This window comes from Ochotona curzoniae, unplaced genomic scaffold (genome assembly GCF_017591425.1).
Source record: "Ochotona curzoniae isolate NIBS_2020 unplaced genomic scaffold, NIBS_Ocur_1.0 contig_1014, whole genome shotgun sequence".
NCBI lineage: Eukaryota > Metazoa > Chordata > Mammalia > Lagomorpha > Ochotonidae > Ochotona > Ochotona curzoniae.
In genome coordinates, this window is record NW_024464920.1 from 20,090,589 (window position 1) to 20,109,621 (window position 19,033).

Below are 19,033 nucleotides of genomic sequence, written 5' to 3' on the forward strand. Positions count from 1 at the left end.
GTGGTTGTGTGAAATGTCTCTCAGTCCTCTTCTGTTGTCTTTGGTGCAACAAACCTCATCAGATAACTGGCATCGCCAGCCAGTGGTGCACCTTCTCCAGGGCTGAGGGCTGGGCTTCCTCCAGTACTTAGTGCTGGAACAAAAGCACAGTTCCCAGGATAGAATGCTTATTATGTTTGTTGGGGGCACAAAGTGGCCAATGGCCTTCAGAAGATACCCATATTTTTATCATGACCACTGTGATAAGCTATGACTCACATCAGTCTCCTGGGTCCTCCACCCTGGTACAAGGTCAACATTCCCATACAGGCAACCCTTGCATTATGCAAATGATGGGCTCTCCTCCTCCTCCTCTTAGGATGATGTCAGTGGGTCCTGTTCCTAGAATACAGCTACTCATAGGGGGCTAGATGCCAATGACACAGGGTACCCAATGATGAGACCTTCTGCCTATCCCACGATGGCTCCCACTTCTCCAGGAATGGCTCAGCGGGAGACAGAAAGGCCTCTTCATAGCCCACATCACTTGGTATGTTTCACCAGGAGATCCTGGTGTTGTGACTCCAGGCATGGAGTCCAGCATGACTCCAGCATGACCAAGAGGGCTTACAACCCTATCCTAGCAAAGGAACAATATTGGAGGAAGAAGTGAAAATCTCTGACAGCGCAGTTTCCATTTGTATTGCAAAATGTGAAAAATGATCAACTCTTAATTTTAAAAAATAACATGCTTGTTGACTAGATGAGAGAACAGTTAAGTGAATGATCACATACACAAACAGTTCCTTTTAAAATACATTCTGCTTTCTTCAAAAGAAATCCTTGAAACTTATAGAACTTTAGGACTCACTCCTTAAGAAACAGCATTTTTTAAAAAAGATATTTCAAACATAGTTTTTCCTAGGTGATTTGGAAACTATCTCAATGGAAGATATTTTGCTGGCTGTACAGTTTTATTGACCTAAACAACTATGAGATTTGGGGCAAAGGTATAACAAGTCTAGCATTTAACCACCAGAGTTGTAACAAAGATAAAAAATATATAGTGTGACTTTTTCCACGTTATTTCTCTCATTTTTTCTAGTGCAAACAGTACATATAAATTACCAGGTAAATCAGAATAAAAGTTGTCCCAAATACGAAATGTATCTCAGGATGCAAGGCCTTATCAGTCACCTTCCTAACATGGCCCCTTGTCAATCCATTCCTTTCAGCTTCCTTTCCCTTTTTCTTCCCTGCTGTTGCCTTTTCAGTATCACTGTTCTTTCATGATATAAAAAATAGAATAAAATACAACCGTCACTACATCACCTCCCCACCAAAAATATCTATGTTATCTTGTATTGTTTTTCAACTATTGTTGAATACAGGACCCAATCACACAGGATAGAGGGCAAAATAGAAACATGGCAAGCCATTCACCTCCTGTGGCTGAAAGATTTACAACAGTTAACAAATTAACCTATCACATGGCAACCAGAAAACATCAGGGCTGGTCGATGTACAGATGTAAATATGCCCTAAATATATTCATGAATTCTAACCAAAAAACAGATTACTTTTTGTGTATCCTCCATGTGCCAACAACAAATAAAAATTTTAACAGTATCAAATGAGTTCACATTATTTTCAAGTAAAGATTAATATCAAGAAAACTAAGTACATGACAACATGCAATTTAAAGCATAATATTGCATTAATGTATGTGTGCTCATTTTTTTTTATTTACATTGATTCTGGAGATACCAACAAAATGTCAGATTCCATTAAAGCTCTTTATACTCATCTTAACAGAATAAAGAAGAGTCTAAGGAACTCAGAGGAGCCTGAGACACTGACTGGAGACCCAAGGGACCATTGAAAAGTCTGAGGTCTCACCAAGGCCAAATGTTAACACTGATGCCACAGCACAAACTAGGAGGTCAATTCTGAGTCCTTAGAAAAAGCACAATGGTATGAATATAACCAAAACTATTATGTACAGAATAAATTTAAGTAATGGTATAAAAGTTCATTGGTAAAATACAAATTCAAAATAGCTGCAGTTCTAAAGTCTATTGGAGGGAAAAGAGAAGTATTTTGATGGATACTGCAAGACGACTGTGTTATTTTGTCATTCTGCATACCCTGCACTCCATGAATGGATTAGCACAAAAGTCTATCTCCTCCACTCTGTTTATCTCACTTTCCAATAAAAATAAATCTTAAGTCTATGATCTGCCCAGAGGAGTTCCTGCGCTCCATCTTTCAACTACTGACTGAGCACCTCCATGTTAGTGCTTCCACAAAAAGACAGGTCAGAGACAATACAGAGTATCTTCATGTAGCTCATAGAAAAGTATGTGTGGATTCCAGAGCTCTTTTACACACAAATACTTCCATTTTACTAGGACTGTTTTGAAATACTCTTTATTTTCAAGATCCTCCAACTTCCTCCGCCCCAAATCATTCTCCTGTATTTTTAGTTCAGTCCCTCTTCAAATCACCATCCTACATTCTCAAGTGGAAAGCCTTGGTTTCTTCCTCTGCCTCACTTGTCCACTTGAACCATATTGGATTTCTCCCCACAAAGTGTGCTATGCTAAGAAAATTCCTAAACATCCTGAAAAGGGTTCCAGTAAGTGGATGACAATTCGCTCTATCTCACCTGAGCTCACAGATATCTGACCACATCAGACTAGAGGCAGCATGGTGTTCAACCTTCATTTTAACTGTTCTAGGACACACTGAACATTCGGTACACATGGGATCAAACTAAGCAGGAACACAAAAATGTTCAGCTAAAGTAGTCTCCTATTTTTAAAACAAATTATATTTTGGGTGATACTTCACGCAGAAAAATGAAGGTAATAGAAACTTCAAGGATCTTCATTTGAATGCTGAAACAAATTCAGAAAAGCATTTCCTGACCCAGAGAAATCTGGGATAGCTCCCGTTTGTCAACATAATGCTCTGCATATTTTTATTTCTACCTCAACTGGATGATTCTGCTTTGAATTTCTTACAAGCTCTTCTCCCATACAGATCTTAACCCAGGTCGCAGTCAATTTTAGAGTAATTTAAAGTCTTTTAGGTGTTACAAGTGGTTTTAAGACTCCTTTGAGTTTTAAGCAGTTAAAATGGTTGGTGGGATTTTTAGTTTGTTTTATTTCATTAGGTCATACTGTCTCCAGTTGATGTGTTTTATATTAGATTATAACTTTGCTGAGTGTCTAGTTTGATAGGCAATGCTCAGATGGCCTCGTGTGGCTGATATACAATTCAGAATTACAAAAGGGAGAGTCTACACTTAGGAATAGCAGATCATTTGAACTCCTCACATACATGTGAGCCATAAATGTGAAGGAATGCTTATTTTTTCAAATAAAAAATCATATCTCCAATTCACATTTATACATATATACATTTTCTATGTATTCAATAAAACATTATTTGGTGCTCATGTTATATACAATATGGTGGTAGACCAAAACAGTAAGCCATAGTCTCTTCCTACAGTGAGAATATTTTCCACCACCAAATGTGTTCCAATCCACAGGCAAATTTCTTTAGAAGTGTCTTAAATTTCTTTCTTACGAACTTATTAAAAGAGCCCATCACTTTGAGATTACGAGTGTTTTCAAAACTCCATTGGAACAGATAATTTATAGTAATAGAGAGGTCTTTAATAATGCAAATAATCATCAAAGTCCATTCCTGCACTAAAATCCTATGGCAGTACTTTTATAATATTGAACTCTCTAATAAAGATGAATAAGGAAGATAATGTAAGTTCTAATGAAGCTGGATGAAGAAATGCTGGTATCTGGAGATACCAGGAAGTAGTACTTGCCAAGCACTGACACATCTATTAACACTGGTGCTTTTAACCTTGCTTTGTGAAAACACCTTTCACGGTAAACAGATTTGAAGCTGTCTGAATATCTTCCGTGCCGTAAATCAAACAGGTCAACACTGGGGATAAACAGCTTCTTGCTTACAATGACTAGGCCACTTCTCAAATGCGCATTTATAATAAAGAACTGAATTACCCCAAATGAAAAAATCAATTCCATACTATATAAAAACTGTATATCAATTTAAAAGTGAAAATACTTCATTGAAAATATACAATTTTATTAAGCCACATAATATTTAATCCAGTGTGCATTAAATCAGCAGCCTACTAAAACAATAGTGCACTGTTGGTTTTTTAGGATGATTTTGGAATAAATAAGGGAAAAATATTTGACCTTGAAGTTAGTGGACATTTTCTATATTTAAAATTAAACATATTTTAAGCTGCTAAAGAACTACATATAAACTTCAATATGCAATCTGTAAATGCTTTCAGTTACCAATCAAATATTCTTGGTGCTAAAGGAAATGTGCTGTTATAGTTAACATCCCTAAGGAAATGAATACCTTAGGCAATCCTGTGGTTCCAGACGTATAAAGAATATAGAGTGGATGTTCTGAATGAACAGGAACACAATCATGTGGTTGGGCTTTTGCCATCTCTTCATCCCAATCAAGATCTCGACCTGGTACCAAAGGAACCGTCTCCTACAGAGCAGAAACACAGGCAAATGCATTTGTAACAGAGAATATTAAAATAAGGTAACAAAGAATTAGCTAAATCTATGTAAGTCTGAGCATCTGATGAAAAATCTAATTCTGTACATCATAATGTATTAGACTTGGGTTTAAAAAGCTCAATGTTGCCAGTTGAAATATGTTTAAAATGTGCAGCAGATTGATACTACTTTAAAAACAAAAAGACATACTTTACTTAAATCTAAGATACTTTTACAAATTCACTGATGCAACCCTTTTCGTCAACACTCTGACACTGGGCCAAATTCATGTCTCCAAAATATAAGTATCAATTTCTAAATTTTATAACCTAATTCTTTTATGTTTGAAATGCCTTATTAATGAAATGTCAAGTAACTCTTAAAATTTCTCTTTATATAAAAGGCATTTAAAACTACCTATCTAAATAAGGTAATACCAAATTTTGTTAAAGAGTAATAGAGATTTGCATTTTGTGTGTTCAAGACAAATGCTGGCTTTAGAAACAAAAAGTTATAGCAGGCTATCCAAGTATTCCTCTATCGAGGTTTCTAATCAGTGTGGCAGAAGTATTTGCTTTCCTGGTAGTCAGTCACTCTATTGTAAACTTTTTCCTAATAAGGTCATTAAAAAACAGATATAATTTTGAAGAAATTAAGTAGATTTATTTTAAAATGTGGCAATAAGATGGCAAGATAGTTAAAAAGGGGTGACTTTGACAAACACTATTCTTATTGGGAGTTAGGGCTATGTAAGGAGATTAACTATCTCTCAAATGTCTGGTTTTTCTGAACCATTAACTACACACAAAATCACATCTTGGGAACTTTATAACTGATGAACATGAACTGGGACCACGTTGTCCCAGGCACAAATAACATGGTGGTTGCTCAGTGAGATTCTCTACTTAGACATACTGTTCATTTCTTCAATCTCTGAGCTAAACCCAAAGAATTCCATTCTCTTGGTTCCTTAATGTACTATTCAGGGTTATGAGAATTGGTCCTGTATCTGATCAGGTAAATGTAGAAACTGATTCCTACAATACTACAAATATACTCTCTGTAAGAATAAATGCATTTATAGATAATCTGAGTCATAGGTCCTATAAAGTCACCATGTCTGACTCATCCAACTGATAGCTCCTCATTGAACCATTCAGACATATAAAAAGTTACCTATTATCACACCATACATTTAGCTTTATGCATCAGATAATGAACAATTTGAAATTTTAAACATCTGACATTACAATCAGAAACCTACAAAAAATGTTACAGAGTGAAACATGGTGACTAAATGATCACAAGAATATTATTATTTGGGCTGACACATGGTTCGATTGGCTAACCTTCCACCTTCAAATGCCAGCATCCCATATGGGCACTGGTTCATGTCCTGGCTGCTCCATTTCCCTTCCTGCTCCCTGCTTATGGCCTGGGAAAGAAGCAGAGGATGGTCCAAAGCCTTGGAACCCTGCACCTGTGTGGGAGACACCCAGAAGTAGCTCCTGCTCCAGATTAGCCCAACTCCAGGCATTGCAATCATTTGGGAAGTGAAACAGTGGATGGAATATCTTTCTCTGTCTCTCCTCTTTGTAAATCTACCTTTCCAATGAAAGTAAATTAATCTTTTCAAAAATAGTTATAAATGTATGACTTTTATAGGTCCCCAACTGCTGGAATGTCTATTCTTCAAGATCAAGAGATACAGGTGAATATAAAGGAGATTTGACAAAAATCAAGGCCATAAAATCAACATTGAACGTTTGCAGATTCGCCTTTACTTCTGTGGACATGTCTTTTCTAATTGCTATGATTCTTGAAAGGCAATATGGGAGAACAGGCAGGATGACTGATGGGATGTTCCTTTGATTCTGTCATTGCTGCCTGAGGCTCAAGCACAGCAGCCAAGTTTTCATTCCCCTGGCAAAAAAATGCAATCCTGGTTAATGAGACTCACTATCCTGCTTCATAATGTGTGTCTCTAAATTCAAAGCAATTACGGTCTATTGGGCTTAATTACTGCCTAAACAGTACATCTCATAAAGGGCAAGAGTCCCTCAAAGCCTTTATCGCTATAAAAATAGAGGAAAGGGTTCGGAGAAAAAGAGGAGAGAACATGAGCTGTTTATGGGGAAAGTGAGGCAACATATCTCTATTAAGAAGAAAAGATGGCTGCACTAGAAAAATCTGAATAACCATGTTCAATGTGTTAAATGTGCAAAGAAATAGTACATTCAGCACTGATTACCAAAAAAAGTCAAACCAGAATTCAAATCTTTTCTCAAAGTTCACAGGTTTGTGAGACTCAATTAAGAAAAATAATTTGTACTTAGAATTGGGCCATAAAGCCATACATGTGAATGGATAATATACATGATCCTTTGTTCACATAAATACACTCATCTAGCCTTTCTATTACCATTTCTGTTATTATTCCTCCATCCTTTCTATCCATTTTTCATTCCTTTACTTAAATACCAACAAAAACTTTTTTCAAAATATGCTCCACAAAATGGTCCCAACTGAAGACCATTATGCTTAGTGAAACAAACCAATGCAAACAGGATGAATACCATATGTTCCGTCTGATATAAGACAGCCTTTAAGCAAATTACAAATTAAATAGAAATAGGCAATCAAGTATATACACATGCACTTACGTATGAATGGTGCAGAGACCAGCACACTGGGAAGTAAAGTTACGTTGCAGTAGGCATCTCTACTCCTGAACAGTAGGACTCCCATTGTGACACGTGTGAACATGCCTGTACAACATGATACTACCTTTTCCATCTCTACCTACATGTCACAATACACTTAAGTAGCAGAAAACTAACCTTGTAACTGTTACTACAGGACTATCCTACTGTAACAATTAAGGGAACAATGGGAGGGGGATAAAGGGGAGGAAGGAGAAGGCGGGGAGGGAAGAACTCATGGTTCTACAAAACTGTAAAAACTTAAAAGTATTTTTTAAAATATACTCAAGACCACTCAAAAAAATTAAAACAATTAGGAACACCAAAATCAATGAGTGCAGCAGGTCATGAAGCAGACTTTTAAAGCTTTATTTAGGAATTTAAACTAGTATTAGGAATTGCTAATTGGTGATCAAAATGACATCCTTTTAACATTCTCTTTTCACATCCTGTCATTTGTGGGTCTCCTTAAGGTAACCTTTCATCAGTTCTATAAAACTGCATGTAATTTTTCGCACTCCCATGAGTTCTCTTCTGCAAGATATTTTAATCTTTCAGAAATCCAAGTTGGTGCCACTATAAATACCTGGTGATTAAATGCATTGTAAAATATATTCATAGACATTATATTAATATCACAGACTAATTCATCTGTTTATTATATTCATCTTTCCGAATTCAATTCTACTTCTGATTTGAATATTTTCCTAATTTTTTTATATTTGCATACAATTTAATTCATCCTTCCAAGAAGCAATTAGGAAAGGGATTATGTATACAGTCAGATGGCATGTGTTCAAACCATGCCTCTGGGTAATTACTGTAAATAACTTTATTTCTATGTCTATTAACTCCATTTCATTAAGATGGAAATAATGATATCTCCTAGCCCATAGAATTACTGGAAAGATTTAAAAATCAATTAATATGGATCTCTTAAAAAACCAAATGATAAGCAATCAATTTAGTTTGGGCAAGTATTATTGGTATAACTGAAAAGAGTAACATATAATAGCATTAAACCAAAACCTAATTATTTAATACTAATCATAGTATGGTGTTTTAAATCTTTTTATAGTTTAAGCTAATTGTTCATAGAGACTGCAGATATAATTTGCATTTTTCTTAGAAATCATAATGGCATTTATGAAGTACATGTTATGGCTTACTACTGAGTATCTCTAGTAAACAGTGAAAATTGAATTCTCTAGCACATTACCATAAGAATTAAATTCAGTATTCAATTTACCATATTTGGACGGTTATAAATGAGAACTTTGTCCGGTTTGTGATGTCCTATTCGTAGAGCTTCCTCTATAAGTGGTATATATTCTACCCGCCTTCCAGGTTCAATACCAAATGATGCTGTAATCACTATTTTGGGCTACAATGAAAAAAAAAAAGATGAGAATCCTTTAATAATTCTAATTAAGACATCACAACAGTTCAGAGGTAGACTGACTACTCATCGGTTCTAAAGAAACATTTGAATGATTCTGTTCCCTATTGAGCAAAAGGTCTGAAAACCAGCAAGCCCTCTTTCAATGTTATAGGCCCAACAAGTTCCACACAATCTCACTTACTTACTCAAAACTAGCCAAGATTCTGAAGGCCTATACACATGAGATAAACAAAATATGCTTCAAATAATTCATTTCAGATGGATCTTCCAGAAATTATGAAATGCAAACTTCAGTTGGTCTCCACCCCTTGCGCTGCAGCACGCTGTAGCGAGCCAGCTCCGTTAGTCACCAAGAACATCTATGATTTTCTACATTAAGTATCTCTTCTAAATACCTAAAGAGATCGCAGAGCTTGTGTCTCAATTTTTAATGATTTTTCTAGTTCTCACTATGCATTCCTGTTTACCAAATGTTAAAATGTTGGATGATTTTTCTTAAAGGTCTCCTGAATTATTTAAAATCCCATCTCACAAAGCCTGGGTTGGCCTTTGCTTTTAAGCTCTACTTAGCACACGACTCACTAAACTCTTCAGGGTATTCTTAGGAGCAGCCAAACAGTGTCCCCAGGGAGGAGCCAGTCTGCACTGATGTTCCCTTCCCAGGACATTCTGCACATGCCTCAGCTGCTAAACCACCACCACACTTTCCATTCATCTGGTCCACTGTCAAATAAGCTTCCCAAAGACAAGATAGGATGGCTTTTATTCAGTGCCTATGCCTGGTGCAGCTTGTCCTACAAAAACAGCCATCCATAAATATTTGTGGAACTGAACCCAAATCCTTAATCATTTGTAGAAACACATATGTCTTGATTCATTTTTATATACTGTATTTCTTCCCTAAGAAATCCAAAGCAGAGAGTGATAATAAATAATTCAGGAGACAGATAATCAACCCAAGGTATTGCAGCTATTTCTGAATTCTGGTCTCTCGGGTTTATACTGTGCTAATGATATGCATGTATAGTACTTGCTGCTTTTGAATACTCAACATTCATGGAGCCGAGACCTGGTTTGCCCCAGGTTGGGAGTGACAGAGGCAGAAAAAGGGCCAATTCTGTTTGATTCCAAAGCATTTCCTCCATCACATCAAACTGATTTTTTAAAAAGTGAAAGAAAAGACAAAAATAAGTCTTGTTTCCTTTCATTATGTATTTTAAAGTTTATTGAAATAAAACTCATATTTTAGTATTTGTAGTAATTGTAAATAATTCCAGATAATAACCCCCAAGATCAAACAATAAATGAGTGAAAGCAAGCTAAACACCAAATTAAGAACATAGTATTATTTGTCGGGTTTGAATGTTTAGTAGTATCACCGTTAGAGCCTTCCATTGGAAAAAATAAATTCCTTTCACATTTGGCAACAGCCTTTTACATTTATTGGATTTAGAGGGTTTCTTACAATACAGTCTTTTCATCTTCATTTGTTCAAATTTTTCTTTAGTCTATTTAAGAGTCAATGTTCACTTACTGGTGGGGGTACACGCTGAGAAAGGCAACTTCACCACTTGAGAAATATCATTGACTATACTTTGCAAACTGAGACACCTACACCAACGTAGTATAGAATAGGTCCTCTGGCCCAGGGAATATTTGTCCAATCAGAGAATGGTCCAAAATCTTGGGACTCTGCACCCACGTGGGAGACCCAAAAGAATCTCCTGGCTTCAAATTAGCTCAGTTCCAGCCATTGTGGACATTTGGAAAGTGAACCAGCAGATGGAAGATATTTCTGTCTTCCTCTATGTAAATCTGCCTTCCCAACAAAAATAGATAATTTTTTTTATTGTTGTTAACATTGTATTATGTGATACAGTTTTATAAGCACTGGGGACTCCCCCCACCCCTCCTGTACCCCTCCCCCCATGGTGGATTCCTCCACCTTGTTGCATAACCACAGTTCAAATTCAGTTGAGATTCCTTCCTTGCAAACACATACCTAGCATAAAGTCCAGCATCTTATTGTCCAGATAAGTTCAGTGGCCTCTTGGGGAGACCTTCTCTAGTCTGAAGATATGCATGCCCTAATGATCAAAGATTCTTAGGTTTATCCATACATGAGATGTGTATCTTTAACAGAATACTCTCTCCTTACATTTGACCTGCCAGATTGCCTTCGCTGCAAGAATATGCATTTATTTTCTAGATTTCCTAACAAGGTTATGTGGTTTTTTAAAAGATTTATTTTTATTGGAAAGTCAGATATACAGAGAGGAGAGAGACAGGGAGATCTTCCACCTGCTGATTCACTCTCCAATTGGCTGCCATGGCTGGATCTGAGCCTATCTGAAGCCAAGAGCCAGGAGCCTCTTCTGGATCTCCAACAAGGGTGCAAGGTCCCAAGGCTTTGGGCCGTTTTCAACTGCTCTCCCAGGCCACAAGCAGGGAGCTTATTGGAAAGTAGGGCCACCAGTATTAGAACCAGTGCCCTATGGGATCCTGGCATGTTCACGGGGAGGACTTAGCAGCTAGGCTACTGTGCTGAGCCCCAGTTATATGTTTTTATGTCTGTGTTTGTGTGTGTATCTGTGTATGTGTTATTAAAAGAAAATACCTCCTGAGAATAAAGCAAAGTTTCATAAAGTCATACCTGAGAAATTTTAACTTCTCCACATTTTGCAAATATTTTAATGCATCCAATACTTTTGTCTAAGTGATGTTTAGCACCTCAGTACTACAAAATTAGAAACTCTAGCTTCCTAAGAGAAATCTTCAAGTTCTGCCTAAAAACTTTGCGATGGACAGATGTTCCCCCAGATATGCTTCATAAACTCCAACCTAACATGTTGTAAAAAGAAACAGAAAGAGATTCCTGGCTTGTCAGCCCAGGAAAAACCTTTTGTGGTTCTAATAACCCACATTTGCCAGATGAAGCTACATATGAAAAGCTCTATTCTATGCCTTGCACTTGGTGACCTCCTGGGACTGCTAAAAATCTACAGGTGAGCCACTTGCTCAATGCTTTCTTCCTTTAGCTTCCCACTATGGACTTTGTCTTTCATAATAAGCATCACTGAACCGACTGGCTACCAAAGGTCCTTACCCATACCTCTGGCTCCTTCCCCCTTCATGACATACTCCAATCTTCCCTTCCTTTAGCATTCATGATGACATGTCACTCACCTGCTCAAAAATCTTCATGTGCAAGATCTACAGGATTCGGTTCACCAAAACCTATCCCTATCGGCTCACCTGCTCTCCCTCCTCCTTCACATCACTCAAATACATGACACTCAATGTATCTACACATCTGTTATACTTACACATTTAAACAGATTTAGACTTTCAAATACACATGTATGGGGCCTGGCGGCATGGCCTAGCGGCTAAAGTTCTTGCCTTGAATGCCCCGGGATCCCATATGGGTGCTGGTTCTAATCCCGGCAGCTCCACTTCCCTTCCAGCTCCTTGCTTGTGGCCTGGGAAAGCAGTCGAGGACGGCCCAAAGCTTTGGGACCCTGCACCCATGCGGGAGACCCAGAAGAAGTCCCTGGATCCCGGCTTCTGATTGGCATAGCATCAGCCATTGCACTCACTTGAGGAGGGAACCATCGGACAGAAGATCTTCCTCTCAGTCTCTCCTCCTCTCTGTATATCTGACTTTCCAATAAATAAATAAATCTTTTTAAAAAAGCAGTCAAATGCACATGTATGCTCAAATATATGACAATCCACTCATAATCTTCTCAAATGAACATCACCATTTCCTGTCTCTGATGCTTGGCTCACACACTACTTCTCTTTTCTTCATTTCCCAGTATATAATTCTACAACCAGCTCAATAGTAGCCAGAACTCCAATTCAAATTATACTTTCTTCTGAAAGCCCTCTGCATTCACCTAAAGTGAAAGAAAGTGCTCCCTCCTATAAAGGTGGGGATTTCAAATTATGGTAGGGAGCCAGACCCTACCAAATACCCTGTAACTGCAACATGCAGTTGGGACACAGCAATTCCTCCTACCCCCGCCCCTGTTTTGTGTGTGTGTGTGTGTGTGTGTGTGTGTGTGTGTGTGTGTGTGTGTTTTGTCTAGGATAACCCTCCTTCTACAATGGCATTGTTAAGCACTTACAACTGAGACCATGTATTCACAATGCCTGAAATATTTACTATATGGTCTTTTATGGGAAAATTCTCGCTGACCCCTGCTAAATTAATACAACTAAAAAACAATGATAATTGCTACCATCTTTCAAATGAGTGCTGTGTGGCAGAGTCTCTGCCAATGTATTAAATATCTCAATGATATTTCACTGTAGAATTAATGCTGCTTATTTGAGTACTTCATGCTGTCTCCTCTAGGTCACCTCCTCTCAGCTACTGGGTTATTTCTCTATCCTTAGAAATGTATATATTATAAAACTAGCTATCAGACTAGTTATTATCCAGTTCCAAACACAGTGCCAGGCACATTGAGGGAATTTAATAACTATACTGAAAGAATCTTTTAGTTATTATTTGTCTTACATACTTTCTATACACATACATTCAAAAAGCTAACTTAAAACTGCACGTCTCATATTATAAATTTCTCAAATCATACAGCAAGATGCATTTCACACAGGACAGGCTTAAAAATAAATGTTTAATAAATATACACTGAAGAAAAACAAATTTTAAGTACCCTATTTGAAACACAGATTTAACAATATAGTTCTTGAACAATTCATGCATAGCTGAATATGACTAAAATATACAGCTGTAACTTGACTTTCTCCAAATAAAACACTTACCTTTGCATGATCGATACGACTACTTAGTTCTTTGGAAGCAAATCCTCCAAAAATGAGACTGTGAATGGCTCCTAGCCTGGCACAGGCCAGCATGGCATACATGGCTTGCGGGATCATGGGCATGTAGATCACCACAGTGTCACCTTTTTTGATGCCATGCTTGGCTAACACACCAGCCAGTTTAGAGACCTGTAATAAAATCAGTAAATCATCTAAGTGCTCTTGATGTTATTTCAGTAAACCTCTAGGTGAGGTGTGACATCTACAAGACAATCACCTCCTTGGATAAAAGAGGCCTGAAAAACACTCGATTTGAATTATGGAACTGGATGGCAACTTTCCTAAGAATTTCATGCCTTAAATTTGCTTAACCTTCCTTTCATAATGTATCTACTAGATGACTATAATGTATCACACATTGTGTACTGAGTGAAAACACAACATTAAAAACAAAGATGCACACTGGTTCTCTAATTTTCTAAACAGTAAATATGTCAAGTGAAAATAAGTGTTATAATATATGTATAAATATGTTTATATGTGTCTATGTATGTGTATACATGTTTAAGGAAACAAGACTATATGAAGAAAGAAAGCATATTGTGATAACATATGGAAAACAAAACGTCCTGTACAATGTTATCATGGGAGGTCAAAGATGTCATGGAAAAGTAGGAACCAGAGCAAAGCAAGTGAAAGCACCTTTTAGGAGACCAGAGTGCTATTCACGTCTCAGCTACTCTCCTGCTAAGCCACGCCGGAAGCCAGCAGACAATGGTTCAAATACATGCGTCCCTCCTTCCAACCACATGGTAGACCTGGATGCAGTTCCTGGCTCCTGGCTTCCTCCTGGCGCAGCATTCCCTCCTGTTTAAGCAAATGGGGGGAGGGGGGTGAAACAAACAAATGGGGAAATTCCTTTCTTCCTTCCTCTCTTCCTCATTCTGTGACCTTACAGCTCCAGCATATATATTTATAAACTAGATGACAGAAAATAAAATTTTAATGCAAAATATTTTAAATCTACACACGGTATTTTCATAACATACATTTCCAAGACTGAAGTATTCTCATTTTTAACATAATGTAACTAAAACTGAAAGCTAATCGGTGGTTAACACTCAATCATAGATACAGTACATGGTATACTTAGATAGCATCTCAAGACTTAGGGTCTTACATTCTTTGTTCTTTCCTTGTTTTAAGCCAATTATTGCTTCTTTATTGCTTTTTACACTTATTATTTATTGAACATGACTTCCTAAGCTCTTAAGTCAAAAATACGAAAATGTTTTCGTTTTCAGTAAGCACTTCAAAGAACAAAGCATGTTTCTTTCTTCATAATGTTTTATGAATGTTATGAATTTTTATTGACTAGATAGTTGAGATAGTAGTGATAAGTAGAGAGAAAAAGCTCACATCCACTGGTTTACTCGCCAAGTGCTTGCAACAGCAAGGCTAAAGCAGGGGACTTGGAATCCATCTTGTGGGTATCAGGAATTCAACTACTTGAGAGGCATCCACTGTCTGTCACAGTCTGCTTTACCAAAGAGTTGGAGTCTGAAGCCAAAGACAGGCAATACTCAGGTATTTCAAAACTGCAACTAGTTATTGCAAAAATTAGAGGGAAAATAAATGGAAGGAACAAAGCAAGTTAGGGGACTTAATGGAAAGAGGAAGGAAGAAAAGGATGGTTATCTTAGAACTTTAGGAAACACCTAAACCTGTTAACTTTATATTAATCAGATATTTTAAAAGTTAAAATAAAAAATGAGCCTACGTATTAAATTTAGGTTTGATATGCAAATCTAGATTGCTAGATTTTTCTTTAGACCTACAACACTGGATGCTGTGGTTTGTATCTGGTTTGTCCCTTAAGGAGCTCATGCTAAATGCAACTTGACTACCGTGTAGCACTGGGATCTGGAGGAGCGGGGACTACATTTCCTAAGAGGTGAATGCCTTTCTCTTCAGTAGGGACTTTCACTCTTGAGGGACTGGATTAGTTACTGCAAAAGCAGTTTGGAAGCAAAGCCATCCCTCATGTTTTATCTCCTTCATACGAACCACTTGCCCATTTGTTCATCCACTATCTTATAGCGCAGCAGTTGGGCTCTGTCAAATGTGACTGTGAACTTGTACCTCAGCTTCAAACTGGGAAATATATAACTTCTTCCTTTGGTAAATCACCTAGACTCAGACATTTTGCTATAACAGAAAAGTTAGATTCAAGACCATGTTCTTTCAATGTATGTGTTTATTATATATTATATAATGTAATATATATTAACAGAAACAAAACCATGCTCTTTTAATATATATTTTATATATTATATAAATTGCATATGTAGAAATTGTGTGTGTGTGTGTGTGTGTGTGTGTGTGTGTAGAAATTCATCTTCAATCTGGTAGTTCACTTCCCAATGGCCAGGACCAATGTTAGGAGCAAGGTGTGCACTCCAGGTCTCCCAAGTAAAGGCCAACTTTACCACTGCCTCACAGGGTACAAATTAGAAGGAAGCTGGAATTAAGAAACAGTTGGGTATGAAATACAGGTACTTTGCTGTGGGACAGCAGTCTTAACCTCTAGGCCAAATAACTGCCCTGAATCTGTATTGCTGGATGAAAAGAAATGATTGAATTTGATCAGCTCAATAGTTTTCCATAGAACTCACCATCACTGGGAACATTTGGATAAAGCTTGCCTTTTCTTTCCATACTAAGTTTAAAATATTTTTTCTACATGATGTATGCATTTTTATTGTAATTAATGTGTGCTTTTGATACATAACTATAGATTATGAAGTCTAAATTAACAACTGGCTCTTCTCCCATGCACTTAGTTCCCACATTCAAATACCTGCTTGAATTCTGCAGGTATTTGAATTGTCAACCCCAGCCTTCAATCAGACTAGGCTGCTTTAGCTGTGTGGAACCACTAGATGGAGCACATTTGGCCTTACTAGTTGTATCTGCTTTTCCTCAGTCCTTTGATAACATGGTAACCATGCTAACAGTCTGATTTTTGACATGAATAGTGGCACTGATTTTTCTTTCTCTAGTAACTTTCAGGGAATGTCATTCTGATATGAATTTTCACTGTAATTTGTAAGTCTAAATAAACACATGAATGAACCTTCTAACAACTAGGCTTAGGGTATCAGTTCACAGCAAGAAAAAAAAGAATGAACTTGAGAACACTTCAATATGTTTCTTGTTGATATTGTATTTGAATTACATAATATGGGAGCCCAAGAATAGGATACTTTGTATTCTTGCCTCCAACGCAAAGAAAACCATTCTGAGGATAACTATACACAATGAATAGAGCATTTGTGGGCTCATCCTGTTTTTTATCAACTACAAATGGAAAATTGTCAAGGAATATGAAAAATAGGTATGTATTTTATGTAATGAGATATTTGGGTCCTACCACAAAGGTCTAACGGAAAGGAAGAGTGACACAGGCAGAGTCAAGTATCTTCCAGCCATTGGTTCAGTCCTCAAAAAGCTGCATTGGTCAGGATGGGGTTAAGCCAACTCCATCCCAGTCTTCCACATATGTGGCAGGGTTCCAGGTATTTAGACCATCTTCCACTGATGTTTCAGCCACATTAGCAAGGAGCCAGATTGAAAGCAGAGTAGCTGGGACTTGAATTGCTACTCCAACATGGCATCTCAGCCAGCAGCTTAACCTGCTGTACAACAATGTAGGCCCAGATTTATAATTTCTATAATCCAAGGAGAACACATTTCAAAAATGTATCAAGTATAATCCATGTTTTTCAACTGAAGTAAAAGTTAAGTGAAAGGAATATTAATTGGGTAAGTAACCTATTTATTATGTTTTAATTTACCTATAATTTGGTAGTTTTAGCTCAAACTTGCATGCTTGGAGATTAAGCTATTGACTCTCTTTCTGATTTTCAGAACAGGTAAGAGTTCAGTTTTGGCGCAAGCACTCTGGCTGAAAATAGGCTAATCCTCCACTTGCAAGTGCCAGCAGCCCATAAATGCTCATTCATGTTGTGACTGCTCTACTTCCCATCCAGCTTCCTGCCTGTGGTCTGCAAGAGCAGTGGAGGATGGCCTGAGTCCTTGGGCCTCTGAACTCACATGGGAAACTCAGAGCAGGCTCCCAGTTCCCAGCTGTGGTTCGGTTCAGCTCTGGCTGTTGCAGGGATTGAACCAGTGGATGGAGGATCTTTCTCTGCTCTTTATCTCCCTTTCAAGTAAAAACGAATCTTTAAAAAAAAAGAGTTCTGTTTCAACTTGATGACATGGTCCTTCAGCCACAGCGACTACATTAAGATTTGGTTTCCTGGGCCTAATATGAGCTCAATCCAAATCAATGATCTATAACTTTTATTTAAATGTGTATAAATATTACTTGCCACTGTAAGCCACTTAATTGGAGTGTCCTAACACATTAACACATAGTGCAGTTTAAGAAGAATTCATGTGTAGGACACAGCATTGTTTGATTCTTCCCACTACAAATTTTGGAAAACTATCATTCCTTCCTACTTTGGTATCAATCTAAGGCCACTTAAATTACAAGTCATTAATCCAATGTTTGTAGTGTATACTTTGAGCCCTATACTAAACCAAATCTGAAAATACAAAGAAAATATAATTGGTCTTCAAACCATAGTCATTTGGGGTCCAGAGAGGGTGGAGGAATCACATATATGAATAATAACGATGAAGTTTTTGAAGTGACAATAGGTAAAATGGTCATACATGTCTGCTCAATATATAATATCCATGTGTATATTTACACATATATATATATATTATACACACACATACACATGCACGGTGCATTAGATAAAAGTAAATATTTGGGGACCGTGCCATGGCATAGCAGGTAAAGGCACAGCCTGAGGTGTCAGTATCTCATATGGGCACCAGTTCCAGTCCCAATCACTCCATTTCAGATACATTCCCTTGGATGAGAGCATGCCCATGAAAGTAGCAGAGGATGGCTCAGATGCTTGGGCCCTTGACCCATGTGGGAGAACCAGCAGAAGATCCTGGATCCTGGACTCAGACTAATTCAGCTACAGCCATTATGACCATTGGGAAATGAATCAGTAGACGGATCTCTCTCTTCAAATGAAATGAATTTGAGAAAAACGTAAAAATGAACTTTTCAAGTTATAAAATGAAAACACTGATATAAAAAAGTAAAAGAGGACGTTCCAAGGTTAAAGACATGCTGATTTTGACTCAGAAGGGTTGGCAAGGGAGAGGTGGATGTAGTGCAATCTGGGTGACAGGTGCGGAGCTCCTCTGCAGAGAAACGGCGGAGGATGTGAGGACGCTGTGAAGCAGCAGATACCCGGAAGGCAAGGCAGTGGCCAGAGTGGCTACCTACCTCCAAAACTCTTCTGGAGAAAAGTTGGCGGGACAACTGCCAGAGGGGTCAGGAGAGACAGTCCCTGACTTAGGAAACCACCAGATGGGGCCAATCCAGTGAAGAGACAAAGTCCCAGTATGTCAGGACTGGGGTGGAGTGGAAGATATGTCTTTATTGCCCCTGCCATTGTGGGTGCTTAAACCAACAGCTAGTGGGC

General features: G+C 37.7%; 1 protein-coding gene across 1 annotated transcript in view; it reads right to left on the bottom strand.

Annotated features, from left to right (window-relative positions):
- ACSS3 (acyl-CoA synthetase short chain family member 3) overlaps positions 1-19,033 on the bottom strand; it is a 154,235-nt gene that overhangs the window by 85,307 nt on the left and 49,895 nt on the right. Inside the window, exons 3-5 of the mRNA XM_040989908.1 lie at positions 13,455-13,643; positions 8,508-8,642; positions 4,405-4,545 (exon numbers count right to left, since the gene is read on the bottom strand). Of these exons, the coding sequence (XP_040845842.1) occupies positions 4,405-4,545; positions 8,508-8,642; positions 13,455-13,643 (465 nt within the window). The remainder of the gene's footprint in view (positions 1-4,404; positions 4,546-8,507; positions 8,643-13,454; positions 13,644-19,033) is intronic.